This window comes from Dendropsophus ebraccatus, chromosome 2 (genome assembly GCF_027789765.1).
Source record: "Dendropsophus ebraccatus isolate aDenEbr1 chromosome 2, aDenEbr1.pat, whole genome shotgun sequence".
NCBI lineage: Eukaryota > Metazoa > Chordata > Amphibia > Anura > Hylidae > Dendropsophus > Dendropsophus ebraccatus.
This window is the reverse complement of record NC_091455.1, coordinates 57015358-57034495: the sequence shown is the minus strand read 5'-3', so window position 1 is coordinate 57034495 and position 19138 is coordinate 57015358. Positions and strand designations below refer to the sequence as shown.

General features: G+C 42.1%; 1 protein-coding gene across 2 annotated transcripts in view; it reads right to left on the bottom strand.

Moving 5' to 3' along the window:
* The window catches only part of ATP6V1H (ATPase H+ transporting V1 subunit H), a 123440-nt gene that overhangs the window by 53132 nt on the left and 51170 nt on the right, over positions 1–19138 (bottom strand). For both annotated transcript variants that reach the window (XM_069960039.1, XM_069960040.1), the window contains exons 9-12: positions 15325–15422; positions 11663–11855; positions 8610–8788; positions 1619–1744 (exon numbers count right to left, since the gene is read on the bottom strand). In XM_069960039.1, coding sequence (XP_069816140.1) covers positions 1619–1744; positions 8610–8788; positions 11663–11855; positions 15325–15422 — 596 coding nt within the window. The remainder of the gene's footprint in view (positions 1–1618; positions 1745–8609; positions 8789–11662; positions 11856–15324; positions 15423–19138) is intronic.

Here is a 19138-nt window from a genome sequence, read left to right as displayed (position 1 = left end):
ACAGTACCACTTCCCTCAGTGTGTGTGTATGTATACACTGCACAGTACCACTTCCCATATACATTGCCACAGGGGCTATAGGTCATCGGCTGCCGGGGGCTATATATATATATATATCATATATAGTAGATCATTGCCGGTAAGATGGCAGCTGGCTGAGGGAACACACCGGCAGCAGGGGGGTATATGGTTGTCAAGTTGCAAGTTTCCATGTTGAACGTTTTCAAACTAAGAAAAGAAAGAATCTAAAGGAGGATGCTGCCGTGGCCTCTGCACACAGTAAGTCCCATTTAACATAACGTTAATTTTACATGTTTTAAAATGTTGGCGACCAAATATTCTATTTGGCGCCTAAATTTTTCAGGTTAGGAGCCAATGGCTCCTAGGTAAATTTTTTAGTCTGGAGCCCTGCGGTGGAATAGTGCCCTAACACGTAAGGACAAGGACTGTATTGTGCTTGCACCAAGCTTATTCTTGTATCACCATAGTGAACCCTTTAGGCTCCTACTTTAAAGGGGATAACTGATTGTTTAAAACTAATGGTCAGTGACCAGTATTGGATCAGTTGGCACCTGCCGAAACGTGCGTCAGGGTGGGGGCTGTGTGTGGTCCCAATTACTGTTATATGTTTACAGGTAGAGAATTGTTTACATATATCATCTGCATTTGCAATGTGATGACTGCTCCTTCCTGTAAACACGAGTTAATAGGTTTACCAATACAATCAGCGGCTATGGTATTGCACTTTATATATGTTATGTTACATGCACTTGAGCAATGGTCTGCCACCTCTAGCCCCCCTTTTCTGTAAGAAATGTCAGCAGTCTCAGCCCATTGTTAATGGTATTTGGATATTCGTGTTTTCATGGTTTTAATAATAAAATTATTTCTATTTTTCTGTATTTAAGAGATTCAGCTTTTCTCTCTACTGGTGGTGTACTTTCCTGCTAGAACCCATTTTGACTATTGTGCCTTTAAAACATATTTCCCTACATATTGTCTTAATGGAAATTCCTGTTTAGAGGATCCCTGGTTATTATAATTTTGGTGTATACTGAGAGTTGTGCAGAAACTTCTATGTTCACTGCTGCTTCTTACAATAGAGTCCAAACCTGTCCAAGCCATCAGTTTTAAAAGACCAGACTAACGCCTTTATAGAAGGATCGTAAAAAAATAAAGTTTGCTGTGTTGGTGCAGGAATAAACTTAGTGCAAGCACAATACACATTTTTTTTTGTGGACAGGAGTCTTTTTTTGCCTTGTGAAAAGATAAATGTACTTAGAAGGAATAGCTCAGCTGCCGACAGCTCTTTAAGGTTATAGCTGACAGTTTAACATTTGCAGTGGTGAAGCTGCCAACCCGACGGATGGGTATTTAATAAAGAGACGGAAACTTTTTGCATTTGGGATTTTACATTGACAATTGTTCAAACCATCAATATTAAAAATCTGGAAAACCCATTTAGTCATTGGTTATCGGTATCAAGGCATTTTCAATTGAATGGGACATAAAGAAATGATCACATATACACCCATACATACGCTCATAGAAACAGAAGTTATTTTCTTTTATACTAAGCTTATTCTAAGCTCTCTGAACCGAATAAACTAAAGCTTACTTCAAGAGCTCGTAGTTCTTTTCATTTAGTCTTGCGGCGTTCTCTCTCCAAAACTTCTCAGATTTGTGCACTGGGCTCCATTCCAATCTTCCAGACTTCAGCTCAGAACTGTACTCATCAAAGGAGCTGTGAGGGAGGAAAGAGAGGTGGATTCTTACCAGCACTACAGCAGGTTTACACACAATGGATAGGTTTGCCAATTGGCATTGTGAATTCCACAAATTAAACAGTGCCATAAAATGGCATATTAATAGCACAGCTCACAGTATGGCAGTCAAAAACGACAGCTGTGAGAAAACAAACTAGAAGGCGACAGTAACAGATGCCAGGTTAATTTCATTATCTGCTAAATTAAAAAGACTTTGATCATTATAAAAGACCCAGGATTTATAATGGCGGCTTCCCTTTGTCTACCTCCGGCAGACTAGAGGTCTCTATAGTGGAAGAAACTCGCTGCCAAGAAATGAGCCGCATACTCAGATACCAGGGGCAAAAATACACCTGCTGCACAGAGACCCAGTGGGAAAAAAGGCCTACCTCCTTCTCTGCCTCTAATATCTCACTGCAATTCAAGGGTGAAAATTAAAGTCTTCTATCTTTACCTCCACCATGTTTGACCCATCAGGACAACCCCTGGATATGTGCCCTATTAGGACACATGGACATCAAAGTGGATTCTTACATGAGCAAGAAGAGCTGGAGGGCTCAGAGTATGATGGCTATTGCCAGTGCTGGGTAAGTACTGGGTTCAATAATAAAAGATGAAATCCCCGACAACATCCTGCTGCTCTCCACGCTGGTGTCATGTTCAGATTTCTTTTCTGTTGTGAACTATTTCAGGTTCAGATGGATCTGTTATTTAGGACAATAGCTTTAAAGTGGCACTGTCATTAAAGTACAGTGACACAGTAGTAATAGTACAGTTAATTTTAAGGAACTTTGTCATTGGGTTTATTAGCCGAAAAAAGAATTTTTATCATGAAAAAGCAGTTTGAAGCTCTCCCCCCTGTCTTCATGGTTTTCCTATGGAGAGAGGGAAATGAGGCACCAAAACAGGACAACAAAGAGTTAATTTACAGCAAAATCACAGCTCTCTCCTCTGACAGTCACCACTGACCTATCTGACCTCTGAATAGCACTCTGAATAGCTCCTCTGCCGAGTATTCCTTTGTTCTCTGCTCTCTGCTGCAGACATTTCTCCTCCATCTCTCCTCCCCCTCCCCTCTCTATAGCTCAGACAGGATCCGACTCATAAAAAAAAACAGTTGAGATTTCCTGATTCTGAGCAGTTGGTTGACAGAAAGGAGAGGAGGGGGTGGGGGTGGGAAAAGGCTTTTTAAATGCAGATAATGGCATATTTGGCTAATAAACCCAATTACAAAGTTTCTTAAAATCGCCTGGACTATTGATTTCTGCAAAAAAAATTTTTTAATGACAGTGACACTTTAAAGGTTATTCCAGGAGAGTCCACAAATAGCTGATCAGCAAGGTCCGACTGACAGCATTACCACTAATCAGCTGTTCTGCACGGCTGCCTCCACTGGATCTAGGCTATGAAGAAAGCTGGAAACATAACTATGCTCAATGTGTAGTGGCCGTGCCTGGATACTGCAGCTCAGGTGGCGGTCACTTCTTTATGGACTGTTCGCAGCATAGACCAGGCTGAGGCAGCCCTACAGAATAGGGTTGGTGGGGATGCCCCGGGTGTCAACAACCACCAAACAGATGTCACATGTACAGTTAGTAATATGCAGTCAAGAAAAATAATTGTTTTACTTCCATTGCCCAATTCCATCTAAAATCAATAGACTATTCACATCATAACAAACACTGGCAAAATTAGTTTCTATAGATTTCACTCTCAAGTTTTTTTTCTCCTATCCCCTGGATAATCAGTAGCTAAGTAATTGGTTGGCAATATCCCCCTTAGGCAATATGCAGACCTCAGGGGGTTTGATTTTCTTCTATTGACTGTACAGGTAATAAATGCTAAACCAGTTTGGTTTTAATTAATGGCCAATGATCTCCAGTCGCATGCTCCCCCACACGCAGACTACGAGCAGAGACATCATGGCAGGTAATGTCTGAACCCCCTGGTACAAACCAGTTTAGTTGCCACGATGCAGAGTGATCTCAGATATCCTTCATTACTGGCAGGTGTTGTCTACAGATAGTAGCAGCGTTATACTATACCACTGCTAAAGCCGCTGAATGGGCCTGCTAAGTCACATCTTGGAGCCCAGAAGCGTCAGCACAATGGGGACCGGAGCAGCGGAGTTCAACTGGCAGCGCAGGAGCCAGGGAGTTACGTGTGTGTTATTTTTTCACTCAAGCAGACTGCAAAAAGGGGCCCTTCTGCTCCCTTTGAATGCAAAATGGCGAATACAAATACTGTTGTAATATACTGCAGAAAAAGGTTTTTTTTGGTGCAAAATATTTATATATATATATATATATATATATATATATATATATATATATATACATACACACACACACACACACACACACACACACACACATATATACATATACACACACACACACACACACAGTGGTACCTTGGTTTAAGAGTAACTTGGTTTAAGAGCGTTTTAGTTTAAGAGCTCACAGTTTTTCAAAATTGTGACTTGGTTTAGAAGCATTGCTTTGGTTTAAAAGCTCCCTGTACTGGGTGGGAGCGCGAGTGGGGGAGGGGCATGGTCTGCATAGCAGGGTCTACAGCACTGTACTCTGACCCAGGAAGTCTCACTCACCTTCCAAATCATAGCAGATCTCTTCAGGCTGGGGCTTACATTAGGGGACAGGACAGTGGAGGTAATCTCTTCAAAGATGTAACCCCTTTCTTTTCAGACAGAGAGTGCTGCTATAAAGTGCTCACATCTGCCCTGCTCATTCCTTCATGCTCCCTGCAGTCTCTGTCAGCCCTTGTGTTCACCATCCTCTCCATTACTGTACAGTAACTTATATCATCACATAATCAGCTTTTTTTGAACGTTTGTTTCATCTGTTGTACATGTTATTCAGAATAATAAATCATTATTTTAGGGGTTTAGAACCAACTGTCTGCATTTCAGTGATTTCTTATGGAAAAATTTGCTTTGGTTTAAGAGTGGATTTGGATTACACGTGTTAACAAATTATGCTCGTAATCCAAGGCACCACTGTGTGTGTGTGTATATATACATACATATACACGTACATATATATATATATATACACACACACACACATTATATATATATATACACACATACATACATACATACATATACATACATATATATATATATATATAGATATATATAGATATATATATATATATATATATATATATATATATATATATATATATATATACACACACACACACATACACTCACCGGCCACTTTATTAGGTACACTTGTACAACTGCACGTTACCACTTAATTTCTAATCAGCCAATCACATGGCGGCAACTCAGTGCATTTAGGCATGTAGACATGGTCAAGACAATCTCGTGCAGTTCAAACCGAGCATCAGTATGGGGAAGAAAGGTGATTTGAGTGCCTTTGAACGTGGCATGGTTGTTGGTACCAGAAGGGCTGGTCTGAGTATTTCAGAAACTGCTGATCTACTGGGATTTTCACGCACAACCATCTATAGGGTTTACAGAGAATGGTCCGAAAAAGAAAAAACATCCAGTGAGCGGCAGTTCTGTGGGCGGAAATGCCTTGTTGATGCCAGAGGTCAGAGGAGAATGGGCAGACTGGTTCGAGCTGATAGAAAGGCAACAGTGACTCAAATAGCCAACCATTACACCCAAGGTAGGCAGAAGAGCATCTCTGAACGCACAGTACGTCGAACTTTGAGGCAGATGGGCTACAGCAGCAGAAGACCACACCGGGTGCCACTCCTTTCAGCTAAGAACAGGAAACTGAGGCTACAATTTGCACAAGCTCATCGAAATTGGACAGTAGAAGATTGGAAAAACGTTGCCTGGTCTGATGAGTCTCGATTTCTGCTGCGACATTCGGATGGTAGGGTCAGAATTTGGCGTCAACAACATGAAAGCATGGATCCATCCTGCCTTGTATCAACGGTTCAGGCTGGTGGTTGTGGTGTCATGGTGTGGGGAATATTTTCTTGGCACTGTTTGGGCCCCTTGGTACCAATTGAGCATCGTTGCAACGCCACAGCCTACCTGAGTATTGATGCTGACCATGGCCATCCCTTTATGACCACAAAGTACCCAACATCTGATGGCTACTTTCAGCAGGATAATGCGCCATGTCATAAAGCTAGCATCATCTCAGACTGGTTTCTTGAACATGACAATGAGTTCACTGTACTCAAATGGCCTCCACAGTCACCAGATCTCAATTAAATAGAGCATCTTTGGGATGTGGTGGAATGGGAGATTCGCATCATGGATGTGCAGCCGACAAATCTGCGGCAACTGTGTGATGCCATCATGTCAATATGGACCAAAATCTCTGAGGAATGCTTCCAGCACCTTGTTGTATCTATGCCACGAAGAATTGAGGCAGTTCTGAAGGCAAAAGGGGGTCCAACCCATTACTAGCATGGTGTACCTAATAAAGTGGCCTGTGAGTGTGTATATATATATATATATACACAGTGATGCAAACCCCTACAAGGCATACCTGTTCTTCCGATCAGCGGGACTGGGCATGTTAAAGGGGTTATAGAAAAAAAAAAGCACAGCTACTTCCTTGCAAAAGCAGATCACCCCTGTCCTCAGGTTGTCTGTGGTATTACACTTCAGCTCCACTCATTTCAATGGAATAGAGCTGCAAAACCCAACCCTGGGGACAACAGTGGTGCTGTTTCGGGAAGCAAGCAGCAATGTTTATCTTAGCCTGGACAACCTCTTTAAATTTCAACTTCCCCCTCCTTTGAATAAGCCACTGCCAAAGAAGTAAGGCAGCGACTTATCCCTCAATTCATTCTTTTCACCTAGACAAACAATCTTACCGTCAACAGGTTTTAGAAAACTTCAGGAGCAAGTTAAACTTACAATTCTATTACCCTTATCAAACATTTTATTATTTATAATGATTGCTTATGGGATCTCATGCAGTTTATAGTTAGACGGTACAGCTAACAGCTAATTCAATACAAACTACAATTCTTGACAACACACAATCCACCTAAAACTATACAAAACCAATAACAAAGGGTAGATGAAGTGTCTGTCCTCTATATTAAAGGGGTTATCCAGTGCTACAAAAACATGGCCACTTTTCCCCCTACTGTTGTCTCCAGTTCAGGTGCAGTTTGCAATTAAGCTCCATTTACTTCAATGTAACAGAGTTTCAAAACCCCACCCAAACTGGAGACAACAGTAGGGGGAACATGACCATGTTTTTGTAGCGCTGGATAACCCCTTTAAGTAACCATACTGATCCCCACCTGGTTATGGTCTCAAACCTGCCGCACGTACTAAATCCACTGTTATTTGTGCTGTGTAAATAAAAACTGCCTATGTTTTTGAGGCAGTACTTCACAGTAGAAGCGCACCCTCACAGTGATCTGCTAACAACTGGATATTCTTATTATGGATCTGTTTCTTATGACCAAATCCTCCAACTATAAGATGGTTCAATTTGGTTCAAGAAAAACGCTGCAGTGTTTGTAGTCTAGCTGAAAGTCAACAGGGAAATTTCCACATTTCTACTGGTTTAGATGTATAGTAATTCACTGAGCCGTAACGGGGTTTGAGCAAGGAACAACTTAGCAACTAGACAAACAGACATTTATGAAGATGTCACAACCCTAATAAATAGAAATCTTGCTCCGTAACCTGGTCCAGTAAACCCGTCAATTTGTAAGATAAGTGTGTTGCACCTTAATGACACTTACCAGAGCCGGCGATATTTATAACTATTAATCCAGTCTGGAGCTAAGCAACCAATTATCCTTAAATCTTCTGCTACCTAAACTTGTCCAGACGTCTGAGACCAGTAACAGTGACAGAATCTGGATGTGGAGGGAATATTAATGAACACTTCAACTATCATCAAGTACCTCTGGGCTGCTAGAGAATGATCAATCAATTCCCATTATAAACAGGCACATGACTGTATGAAGACTCTACTCAATAAATACTGTAGACTATCTGGGTTCAGAGAAGGTTCAGCACATGTACAGTCCACTGGCTTCTTTTCCTACCAGCCCCAAAAAATAGCTGCATACCTCTATAAAACACACACACTACTAGCATAAATATGATATCCATAAAAATTACTACTAATATATCCTTCTCAGTAACAAGAGTGACAGAGCATTTTATTATTCATAATCTTTTTCATCTCTGAGACCCATGACCCATCCCTGTCAGACAGGGATACAGCCTGGGTAATAGGCTGTATCCCTGTTTTCCAGGCGGTCCCCACCTTCCCCACGGAATGGGGCAGTGGGAGTCAAATGCCGATAGTTCGGGTTTGTACGAACCTGAACTTCAGGGCTGTTCGATCATCTCTAACCAAGAGGACCACTCTGACCCCTTTCTCTCTTTACATGGTCACTCAGAGTCAGACCTCTTAATGACCACCAATAGGCCTTTATACGGTAAAGGCAGCTGGAGTCAAATGCGGGTGGTTCGGGTTCGTACAAACCTGAACTTCGGCACTGTTTGATCATCTCTACTCTTGGTCAGCTAATACGGCTGACAATGATGATCCAGAGGACTAATGCTTGAGCTTACATAAAGAAAAGTTGCAGAGATATTGCTCAAAAGTAAAAGAATCACATAAATGGGACACAGTTGCAGTACCCAGCACAGCCACTAGGAAGAGTAGGTTGTGTATTAAGAACATGTTAATGATGTAAAGCAGCATTTCTCAACTCCAGCCCTTCCAACCCCCATCAGGTTCTGAGGATTTCACAGGTGATATATTTCAGAGGTGATATAATTATAGTCAATGCAAAAGGAATCACCACAGGTGTTCCTCATATTCTCAACCACCACCAAATTGGCATGCATACCTTAAGTCCTGCACGCTTTCTCCTAGTTTTTCCAAGAGGAATTTGATGTCATCGACTATGTCTTCATCATCGTATTTCTGCTGCTCCAAGTTCTCCAGTTGCTTCAATACTTTGCACTGGATCATGGCTAAGGCATACTCCTGACGGGTCTCTCTTTCAGTGGATTTTTCTAGCAGATTCTGTAACAAAAATAACCATTATATAATGTTTACCCAGACATTAACTGTCCTTCTGTGGAACACATTACTCAGATAGTCTGAACAAGTGAATCTATAGTGTTGTCAATGTTATGAAATTATGTGCAGCAGTGTGCACGGTGGACTTTCATTCTGGATTCTATGGCGCTGGGTCTCATGTTCCAGACAGGTGCTGTGCATGAACCTCTGTCTCCTAATGCAGGGGTTACAAGTGGCAGGTGACAGGGAGAGCAGGTGCTTGGTAAAGCTGTTACAGCACCAAATTGAAAGTCAAAGTAATTTTAATGAATGACTATTTTGCACAGTGCTACCTGATGGTCTTTTTTTTATATAAAAGTGACAACACTGGAGGAACATTTTATTTATGCACTATTAACCAAACAGCACAACATTTTTGGTGCCACTTTGGTGCTACTACGGAGACAAGCCTGCAGCTGTAACATACTGCTCTTACACAAAGGCTACACAGAGACATTGATCTTTGGCTGTAACATAAGTGATGCAACCAAAGTAAGAGCCAGGTATTATAAAGCGATCAACGATTTCTCGTTCGGTTGTTAATCGTTAACTGCATTTCAACCCAACGATTATCGTTTAGATCCGAACGATTTAACGATAATCTGAACGATAATCGTCCAGTGGAATAGTGCCCTTAGTGAACGAGGTCACGTTTCACAAGAGACAAAAATCCATCTATGGTTGTGGCTAGGGACGAACTAGTTTACAGTATTTGCAAAGCGCTACACTAGGCTCTGCCATCAGCTTGTCTGCCTGCTGCCTTTGATTTCTGTGCCACTCCGCTCTGGGTGCCTGGAAAAGCGGGATCCAGTCCTGGGAAACTTCTCCCAGTTTCCCAGGACTGGATCCAACCCTTTGAGGCACCCAGAAAGGAGAGGCACAGACTTCAAAGACAGCAGGCAGACAAGCTGATGGCAGAGCCTAGTGTAGCGCTTTGCTTTGCTAGTGCTGTAAATTCGTTTATCCCTAGTTGTGGCCATTCAATTACATTTAATGCAAAGTGTCTCCATTCAGTGAGCAGGACACAGGTCTCAGCCAGTGTCCCCATGTAGCCCAAGCCTACAACAATCACTGAAGGCACAAGTCCACACAACCAGGAATATTTTATCTTTGGTGTGACTTATCTATTCCTCTCTTTAAACATTAATGGCAGGGCAAGTCACCATGCCAGCAACAGAAGTGCAGACACCCATCCATAAGCAGTTTATAGCGCTATTGTGTTCCCTTGCCTTTCAGCTGTGTTTTATGCAGCATTATCCTTCACACATAAATTGAAAGAACATCTCACAGCATTTAGAAAGCAGCCTTGATTTGCTAATACAGCTCCCATAATCCAGTGCTGGTCCCTAATGTCTGCATACAAGATGGAAAGAGAAAATACATATAACATCGGTCATTGTGCCCCAAGTCTTGATTCTTCAGATTTTATTTCTTACTTTTTCGGAAAATAAATAAATTACTGTTGCCACAGTAACAAGAAATCCTTTAAAGCATCCTGCATCAGCAGGCTGGACAGCAATATAAAGACACCATTTGTCTCCGGAATTTCAATACTAGACCTACAGCATGGATTACAGATGAGACTAGATATCGGCTACCGAATTAGAAACAAATTCAATAGTGCGAGCATGTAGTACATCATCCAGTACAAAACCAATGGCATATACAGTCCAGGTTATGCATTAAAATTCAAAAGCACCAAACACAGTGGCTGGAAACCTAGACAGTCTGACACGCTGTGACAGGACTACACACTAAGGGCCACATGTATCATCCTGCGAACGGATGATTTTCGGCGGAAAGTGCCGATTTGCGTATTTTATTATACGCAAATGGCCGATTTGCGAAAAAAATATTCGCAAATCGGCACTTTCCGCCGAGTACGCCAGGGGGGCGGAAAGGGGGCGTGTAGTGGGCGGAACGGAGGGCGCGGACTCAGAGTCCGCGCGATTTACCATCCGTTCCACCCAAATATACGCCGAAAACCTACTCCAGTCCTCAGCTGGCGTAGGTTTTCGGCGGTGCGCACGGGATTTATGTAGAGGCAGTCCGCCTCTACATAAATCTCCGTAGCGCCGGAGCTGCGGGGGCATTTTTAAGTCCGGCGTGAAAAACACCGGACTTAATAAATGCCCCCCTAAGGGTACAGACACACACAGCAGATACGCAGCAGATACGATACTGTGTTCAGTTATTTAGATCTAATCTGCTGCGTATCGCAGCAGTAAATACGCAGCGTATAAGCCGTGTGTGTTTGTACCCTTAAGGACCTTTTACACAGTCAGATTATCGTCCAGGAGCATTGCTAGAAGCACTTCTTTGACTGACATTGATCATCCAACAACCCTCTGCCGACTGCACCTTTTGTGTTGATTTAAAATTTATTGCTATCAGTTGCGATAGCAAAGGGAAACTGACAGCACAGATATGCATGTACTCGTGCTATCAGTTTCAAGATCACACAGGCCAATTAATTGTGCAGTTTAAAAAGACAGACCTATGTATTCCCATGGATGCAGATTACAAATCCTATGTAGACATGTGTACCTTCACTTTCTTGAAGACCTCGTTGTAACCTAAATGCACTTGAATTATGGTAGGTCACTGGCGCATAAGACACAAGAAGTAATGCACGTGATGACCTATTAGCATTTATCATGTAATGTAATTCTTCAGTTTATATGTACACTCATGGAATGCATAAGACAGCCCTTGTTCTACACATTCCACTGGATTTAGCTTACAACAAGTAGCATTATGTAAGCACATACTATGAATACAATTATAGGTCCCTTTTCTCTCCCAGTGTCTTCTATAAAAGTGCATGGAAGGACTTACCTTGAAAGCAGCAAGGATGATCCTTGTCACCTTCTCTTTGACCGACTCTTGAAGGATATCAGACAATACTGGCACAATGTTATACCTTCTCAAGTATTCACACATTTGTGGACTGAAGGCAAGCAGCCAGATTGAGAAAATCATTTGATATTGAAGCTGGAATCCACACTTGTTACTGAGTACAGACATTATACTGAAAAAGAACAAACAGGAGGAATAATTAGGCCATCAATATCACTGTAAGCAAGCTGTAAGGAAGCATAGGGAGCACACACACATAGTAAACATGCTGTGGACTGCCCAGACTGATCACCAGTATAGAGGATCATTTGATCTACTAAGCATACATAGCTGCCTCAATTTCCTAGTTCTACACCCAGACATAGTTGGCCTCTTCATTACAGATCCCTGTTCCAGGAATTTAACATGGTAATTTTGGTGTCAATTACAGCCAGTCACCATTGTCTCTGTATGCAATCTTTAGCAATAAATCTAGGTTCTGTTTAAAATTGGAAGATGGTCGGGTTCAACTATGGAGGACTCTTGATGAGCTCTTCAATCCTGCCTCAACTGCTGACGTAATGGTCTGGGCATAAGACAGCTGCCCCTAGTAGTGATACAATAGATACGTACAGGACATCCTGTGACCATATGTGTTGAAGGTCTTGAACCCTAACATTTTTTAGCAGGATGATGCTCACCCATACACAGCGATTATAGCATCGATCAGTTATATTGGCACTGAGACAGACTACTCAGACGGCCATAAAAGTTAAGCATCACCCTGCAGCAGCCACAGCAACCCCCTTCTTTGCTGGGGGAGTACCAATTGGATCCCTGATAGGTCCGCCACCTCTCAAGTTACACTGTGCATGTTGTGATCGATATTGGATTGTGGCATGCACAGGGTTAAACTCATGTGATAAGACTAGAGTCCTCTCCATGGTAAAACTGGTAATTGGTTCTGTAATATCAACCCAAAATGAGAAGAAAAAAAAAATTATGATTTAAAGAAAAACAATACAAAACAGATGACTAATATAGATAAAAGCAAGTCCATAAATACAACAGTCAGAAAGAGTTACTGGAGACTGTAAATCACTTTCTATGTAGAGGACCAGAGCGTTTTAAGGGTCCTGTAAAGATCACACGAGATCCCAGAATAATAAAATGAAGCCACCCTCACCTGGTGACTAAAGGAGCGGCTTATCCTGGCACAGGTAAAGAGCAGCACAGGACATGTAGTATCACACTGTACTGTAGGGAGGAGATACTAGACACACAGCAGTACAGGACATGTAGTATCACACTGTACTGTAGAGAGCAGATACTAGACACACAGCAGTACAGGACATGTAGTATCACACTGTACTGTAAGGAGGAGATACTAGACACACACAGCAGAACAGGACATGTAGTATCACACTGTACTGTAGAGAGGAGATACTAGACACACACAGCAGTACAGGACATGTAGTATCACACTGTACTGTAGAGAGGAGATACTAGACACACACAGCAGTACAGGACATGTAGTATCACACTATACTGTAGAGAGGAGATACTAGACACACACACAGCAGTACAGGACATGTAGTATCACACTGTACTGTAGGAAGGAGATACCAGACACACAGCAGTACAGGACATGTAGTACCATACTGTACTGTAGGGAGGAGATACTAGACACACACAGCAGTACAAGACATGTAGTATCACACTGTACTGTAGAGAGGAGATACTAGACACACACAGCAGTACAGGACATGTAGTATCACACTGTACTGTAGAGAGGAGATACCAGACACACAGCAGTACAGGACATGTAGTATCACACTGTACTGTAGAGAGGAGATACTAGACACACACAGCAGTACAGGACATGTAGTATCACACTATACTGTAGAGAGGAGATACTAGACACACAGCAGTACAGGACATGTAGTATCACACTGTACTGTAGGAAGGAGATACCAGACACACAGCAGTACAGGACATGTAGTACCATACTGTACTGTAGGGAGGAGATACTAGACACACACAGCAGTACAGGACATGTAGTATCACACTGTACTGTAGGAAGGAGATACCAGACACACAGCAGTACAGGACATGTAGTACCATACTGTACTGTAGGGAGGAGATACTAGACACACACAGCAGTACAGGACATGTAGTATCACACTGTACTGTAGGAAGGAGATACCAGACACACAGCAGTACAGGACATGTAGTACCATACTGTACTGTAGGGAGGAGATACTAGACACACACAGCAGTACAGGACATGTAGTATCACACTGTACTGTAGAGAGGAGATACTAGAAAGACAATCGCTGCATACACTTCAGGAATACTAAGGTTTTACCAGTATAATGGACACTTTTACTGATCTATCAGTTAGTTATTCACATGTACCGCAGATCCTAACTGTCTGTAGCATTGTATGTTGAGTCTGGTTTCAAAGTTGCAATGGTCCAGGAAGAAACATTGTATGTAAAAAAAATATTGTAACCTGAGGCCATTGTAAATTGAGAGGTCCCTGTAGTACTCACAAAAATAGTCCAAGGATGGATAACCAGTGAATTAGTGACAGGGCATATGTATCCAGGGTTCAGTGATAAGTAGTAAAAGCAAAAAAGGTACAATACAGGAGCATAAATTGCTGAAAATAAGTTATTGCTGGCTATGATAGGGCCTACATAGTCACAAACTGGTCCGAGTAACATGGTACATATGTTAAGATGTTACATATATGGCAATCTACCTGAACACTGTTCCAGACCAAGTCCCCTCCATATGGTAACAGTATTACTTAAAGTGGTATTTCCATCTGAACAAGTTATGCCCTCGCCACAATATCCATAGGATAGGACATAAAGAATGGGAAATCCAAAAGCTTGAGAATGGGGACCCTGAAATCTGAGCAGCAGGCTGTAATTTCATTGTATGTAGCTGCCGAAGATAGACAAAAGCTGCAATCGTCTATCTCCAGTGGCTCCATGGAAAATGAATGGAGCGGCTGTGTGCATGTGGAGTCTCAAAATCTTAGTTAGGCTAAGATTAGTTCTTTGGCTATGGCATAACCTGTCCAGATAGGAATAAGGTGCTCTAGCAGACTGCAAAAATTGTTCGAGTATCTGTGCCGGAAAAACAAATCAGATCCATGGAGGCCACACCTCACGACTTAGGGTCCTATTACACCAACAGATATCTTACAGATTATCTGATAGATTTTTGCAGCCAAAGCCAGGGACAGACTATAAACAGAGAACAGGTCATAAAGGAAAACTGAGATTTCTCCTCTTTACAAATCCATTCCAGGCTTTGGCTGTAAAAATCTTTCAGATAGCCGTAATAGGGCCCTTACAGGGCTCAAAGGTTCTGTTGCAAAGGCAGGTGGTTTCAATGGCATGTCAGAAATGGATGGCTGGATATTCACACACATAAACACATAATTTCCTGTGAAATGTACCTAACTTGGCTTCTTCCTACGCTTCAGAAGTTTATCACTCCATCTAAAACAAACTTGTCTGCTATACACCTTATCTTTCAATAATCATATTACGCGTATTCCCAAGTTACAGTCAAATCCATGGTGACAGCAATTGTCTTTTCAAAGCTTCTTAACATGTATCATTGCACTCTGTAAGGAGCCTTACCAGTTGACACCATCTGCTTCCACCCACGCAAAACGATACTCATTAACCCTAAGCATCAGCTGTAGGCATCCGGCAACACACTGCACGTACTGGGAGCTCTGGAAGAGGAAGAATAATAGACATTAGCATACCAAAAAAACATAACTGCAATATATTTTGGCTACAAAACAAGTAGTAAAAAATACAAACAAACTATAACTTCCGTCATTTACTGGTCTTCTGATGCCAATGCAATAAGGAAAGATGTTCAGAGCTCTGCTAACTGCGTAACAGTCTCTACTGCAAACCCACTGACGGCTAATTATCTAAACATTGCCGTCTAGCCCACTCTGTTACTTAATAATGGTAACATTTACTAAAGGAGCAGATTGTGGAGCGCTGTCACCCACTGATCTGCTGCATTTCCCATCCGCATGGTATAAAACTGCCTCAACAAGTCCATTTTCGCTTTCTATTCCCGACATGTAGCAGCACAGTGTGCCTTTTTCCGTTGCATACCATATTACACATTATTGGATTTGTGGTGGTAGGATGCTGTGCTGGTGAATGTGCCCATTGAGAGAGTGATAGGTAGGGGTTCATTTATGCAGCGTCACAGTTTGCAGTTCGTAACTTCTAGGACTGTCATTTATTGGCGTGTCCTGGCACGTGTACAAAGTTTCCGAAAGTAATTGTTTAGTTGTTTCATGGAGCATTTTAGCAAATGCAGTGATAACAGCGGGTTACCTGGTTCATTTTATGTCTCATCACAAACAAGGGTTTCTGACTTTATTACCACCACCCCTCTCCCCCAAAAGCATGGAATAAGTTTACTGCAATTACTTTTTATAGAAAGCATTTAGTGTGCAAATAAAAGCTTGTTTAGTAATAGTTATAGAAGGACTACTAGTGAGAGTCTGTATTGTCAGGTTACTATATACACAGTGGTTTGCAATAAATTAGAATATCAACAATTTTTTTTTTCCAGTAATTCAATTCAAATAGGTGACCTCATATTTTCTATAGAGTCATTTCATACAGAGTGAACTTTTTCAAGCATTTATTTCTGTTAAAGTTAATTAGATAATTAAGAATATTATAAATTAGAATATTATATAAAACCAACTGAAAAAAAAAAAAAAACACAGAAATGTCGACCAAATGAAAAGTCTGTACAGTAAATACCCTCAATACTTGGTCGGGGTACCTTTTGCATGAATGACGGCATCAATACGGCAATGTAGCGCATCCTCTTTAAGGTCTGGTCAGTGATACTGTGGTTAGTAAACCAGGTATCGGTACTTTTGGCAGTGTGGACAGGTGCCAAATCCTGCTGGAAGATGAAAATTTCATCTCTAAAAATCTTTTCAGCACAAAGTGCTCTAAAATTTCCTGGTAGACGGCAGCGCTGACTTTGGTGTTGATGAAACACAGTGAACCTACATCGGCAGATGACATGGCTCCCCAAACCATCACTGATTGTGGAAACTTCACACTAGACCTCAAGCAGCTTGGATTGTGTACAGCCTCTCCACTCTTCCTTCAGACTCTGGGACCTTGATTTCCAAATGAATTGCAAAATTTACTTTCATCTGAAAACAGCCCCTTGGACCACTGATCAACAGTCCAGTTCTTCTTTTCCTTGGCCCAGATAAGACGCTTCTGTTGTTGTTTATTGGTCAGGAGTGGCTTGACACATGGAATGCAACACTTGTAGCCCATGTCCTGCAGACGTCTGGATGTGCTTGTGGCTTTTGAAGCACTGACTCCAGCAGCAGTCCACTCTTTGTGAATCTCTCCCAAATTTTTGAATGGCATTTTCGTTACAATCCTGCTAGACTGCGGTTCTCCGGTTGCTTGTGCACCTTTTTCTACCACACTTTTTCCTTCCACTCAACTTTCCATTAATATATGTTTTCATACAGCACTCTGAGAACAGCCAGCTTCTTTAGCAATGAACTTTTGTGGCTTACCCTCCTTGTGGAGTGTGTGAATGACTGCCTTCTGGACATCTGTCAAGTCAGCAGTCTTCCCCATGATTGTGTTGCATACTGAACCAGACTAAGGGGCCTTTTATAACACTTAGGAAGCCACTGCAGGTGTTTTGGGTTAATTATTCTAATTTTCTGAAATACTGACTTTTGGGTTTTTCTTGGCTGTAATCCATAATCATCAACTTTAACAGAAATAAACGCTTGAAAAAGTTCACTCTGTATGTAATGACGCTACAGAATATATAAGGTCACTTTTTTAATTGAAATATTGAAAAAAAAAATGATATTCTAATTTATTGCAAACCACTGTATGTATGTATATATATTGGCTTGCAAAATGCATGACACATACAGTAGATGTAGCTAGAAATAGGGGAAGGATAAAGAGGTAAAAGATTTTAGTAGTTTATCTGCATAAAACAAAGTGTTTGGTAACCACTGGGCTGCTAGTCTGAATACCTGTCTCCTCTGTTGCTTCAGTACACATACTCATAGAGGGGTGAGCAGTCAGTGTCTGGAGGTCTAATGGACTATAGTACTGTCAGCATAGGCTGACTCACACCCCCTGGAGACCACAATGGAGACCACTGTGGGCTTACAATTTACTTGAAATGCACAAATTACCCATCCAATGAGGAGATGGAATAGAGGATAAATGAACATTTTAGCAGTAATGTACTATTAACAGTATAATAACTTTAATTAGATTTGTTGAAGACAAAAAGGCAATGTGAAAAAAATGACATCATGCTACGATGGTCCACAGGGCCGTTTCTAGGACCGGGCGGGCCGGGCCACCGCACGGGGCGCTGACAGCTAAGGGGGCGCCCAGCGGCGCCCGACACCGCCCAGCTCCTGCCCTGACCAAGTAATCGGCGCCCCCTCCGCCTCCCCTCTAGACCTCACTGATCTCCTCCAAGCTGCCGGTGCCCCCTCCCCCTCCGGACCCCACTGATGATCTCCTGCAAGCTGCCGGCGCCGACCCCCTCTCCCCCTGCGCTGATCTCACTGCATCTCTGTGAGACAGATCCTCCAGCAGGCCAGTGATGACGTCATCGGGCCTGCTAGAGGATCCATGCGGCAGCTGACAGGCGAGAGAGGAGAGAGGAGAGGAGAGGAAGACCAGGGCCAGGATTAGGTGAGTATATTGGTTTGTTTTTGTTTTGTTTTCTTGTGTTGAGGCAGTGCAGGTCTCTTACCATGGGGTGTCCCCAATACTGTGCTTCTGTCCCCATATTCTATACTATACCCAGAGAGATATCACTGTGTTATCTGTGGTGTTACAAAGGACTGCAGGCCACATCTATTACATTATCTGTACTTAGAGATATCACTGTGTTATCTTTGATGTTACATAGGACTGCAGGTGACTACTACATTATCTGTACTCAGAGATATCACTGTGGTGTTACATAGGACTGCAGGCCACATCTATTACATTATCTGTACTCAGAGATGCTACTGCGTTATCTGTGCTGTTACATAGGACTGCAGGTGACTACTACATTATCTGTACTCAGAGATATCACTGTGGTGTTACATAGGACTGCAGGCCACATCTATTACATTATCTGTACTCAGAGATGTTACTGCGTTATCTGTGCTGTTACATAGGACTGCAGGTGACTACTAAATTATCTGTACTCAGAGATATCACTGTGGTGTTACATAGGACTGCAGGCCACATCTATTACATTATCTGTACTCAGAGTTATCACTGTGTTATCTGTGGTGTTACATAGGACTGCAGGTGACTACTACATTATCTGTACTCAGAGATATCACTGTTATCTGTGGTGTTACATGGGACTGCAGGGACATCTACTACATTATCTGTACTC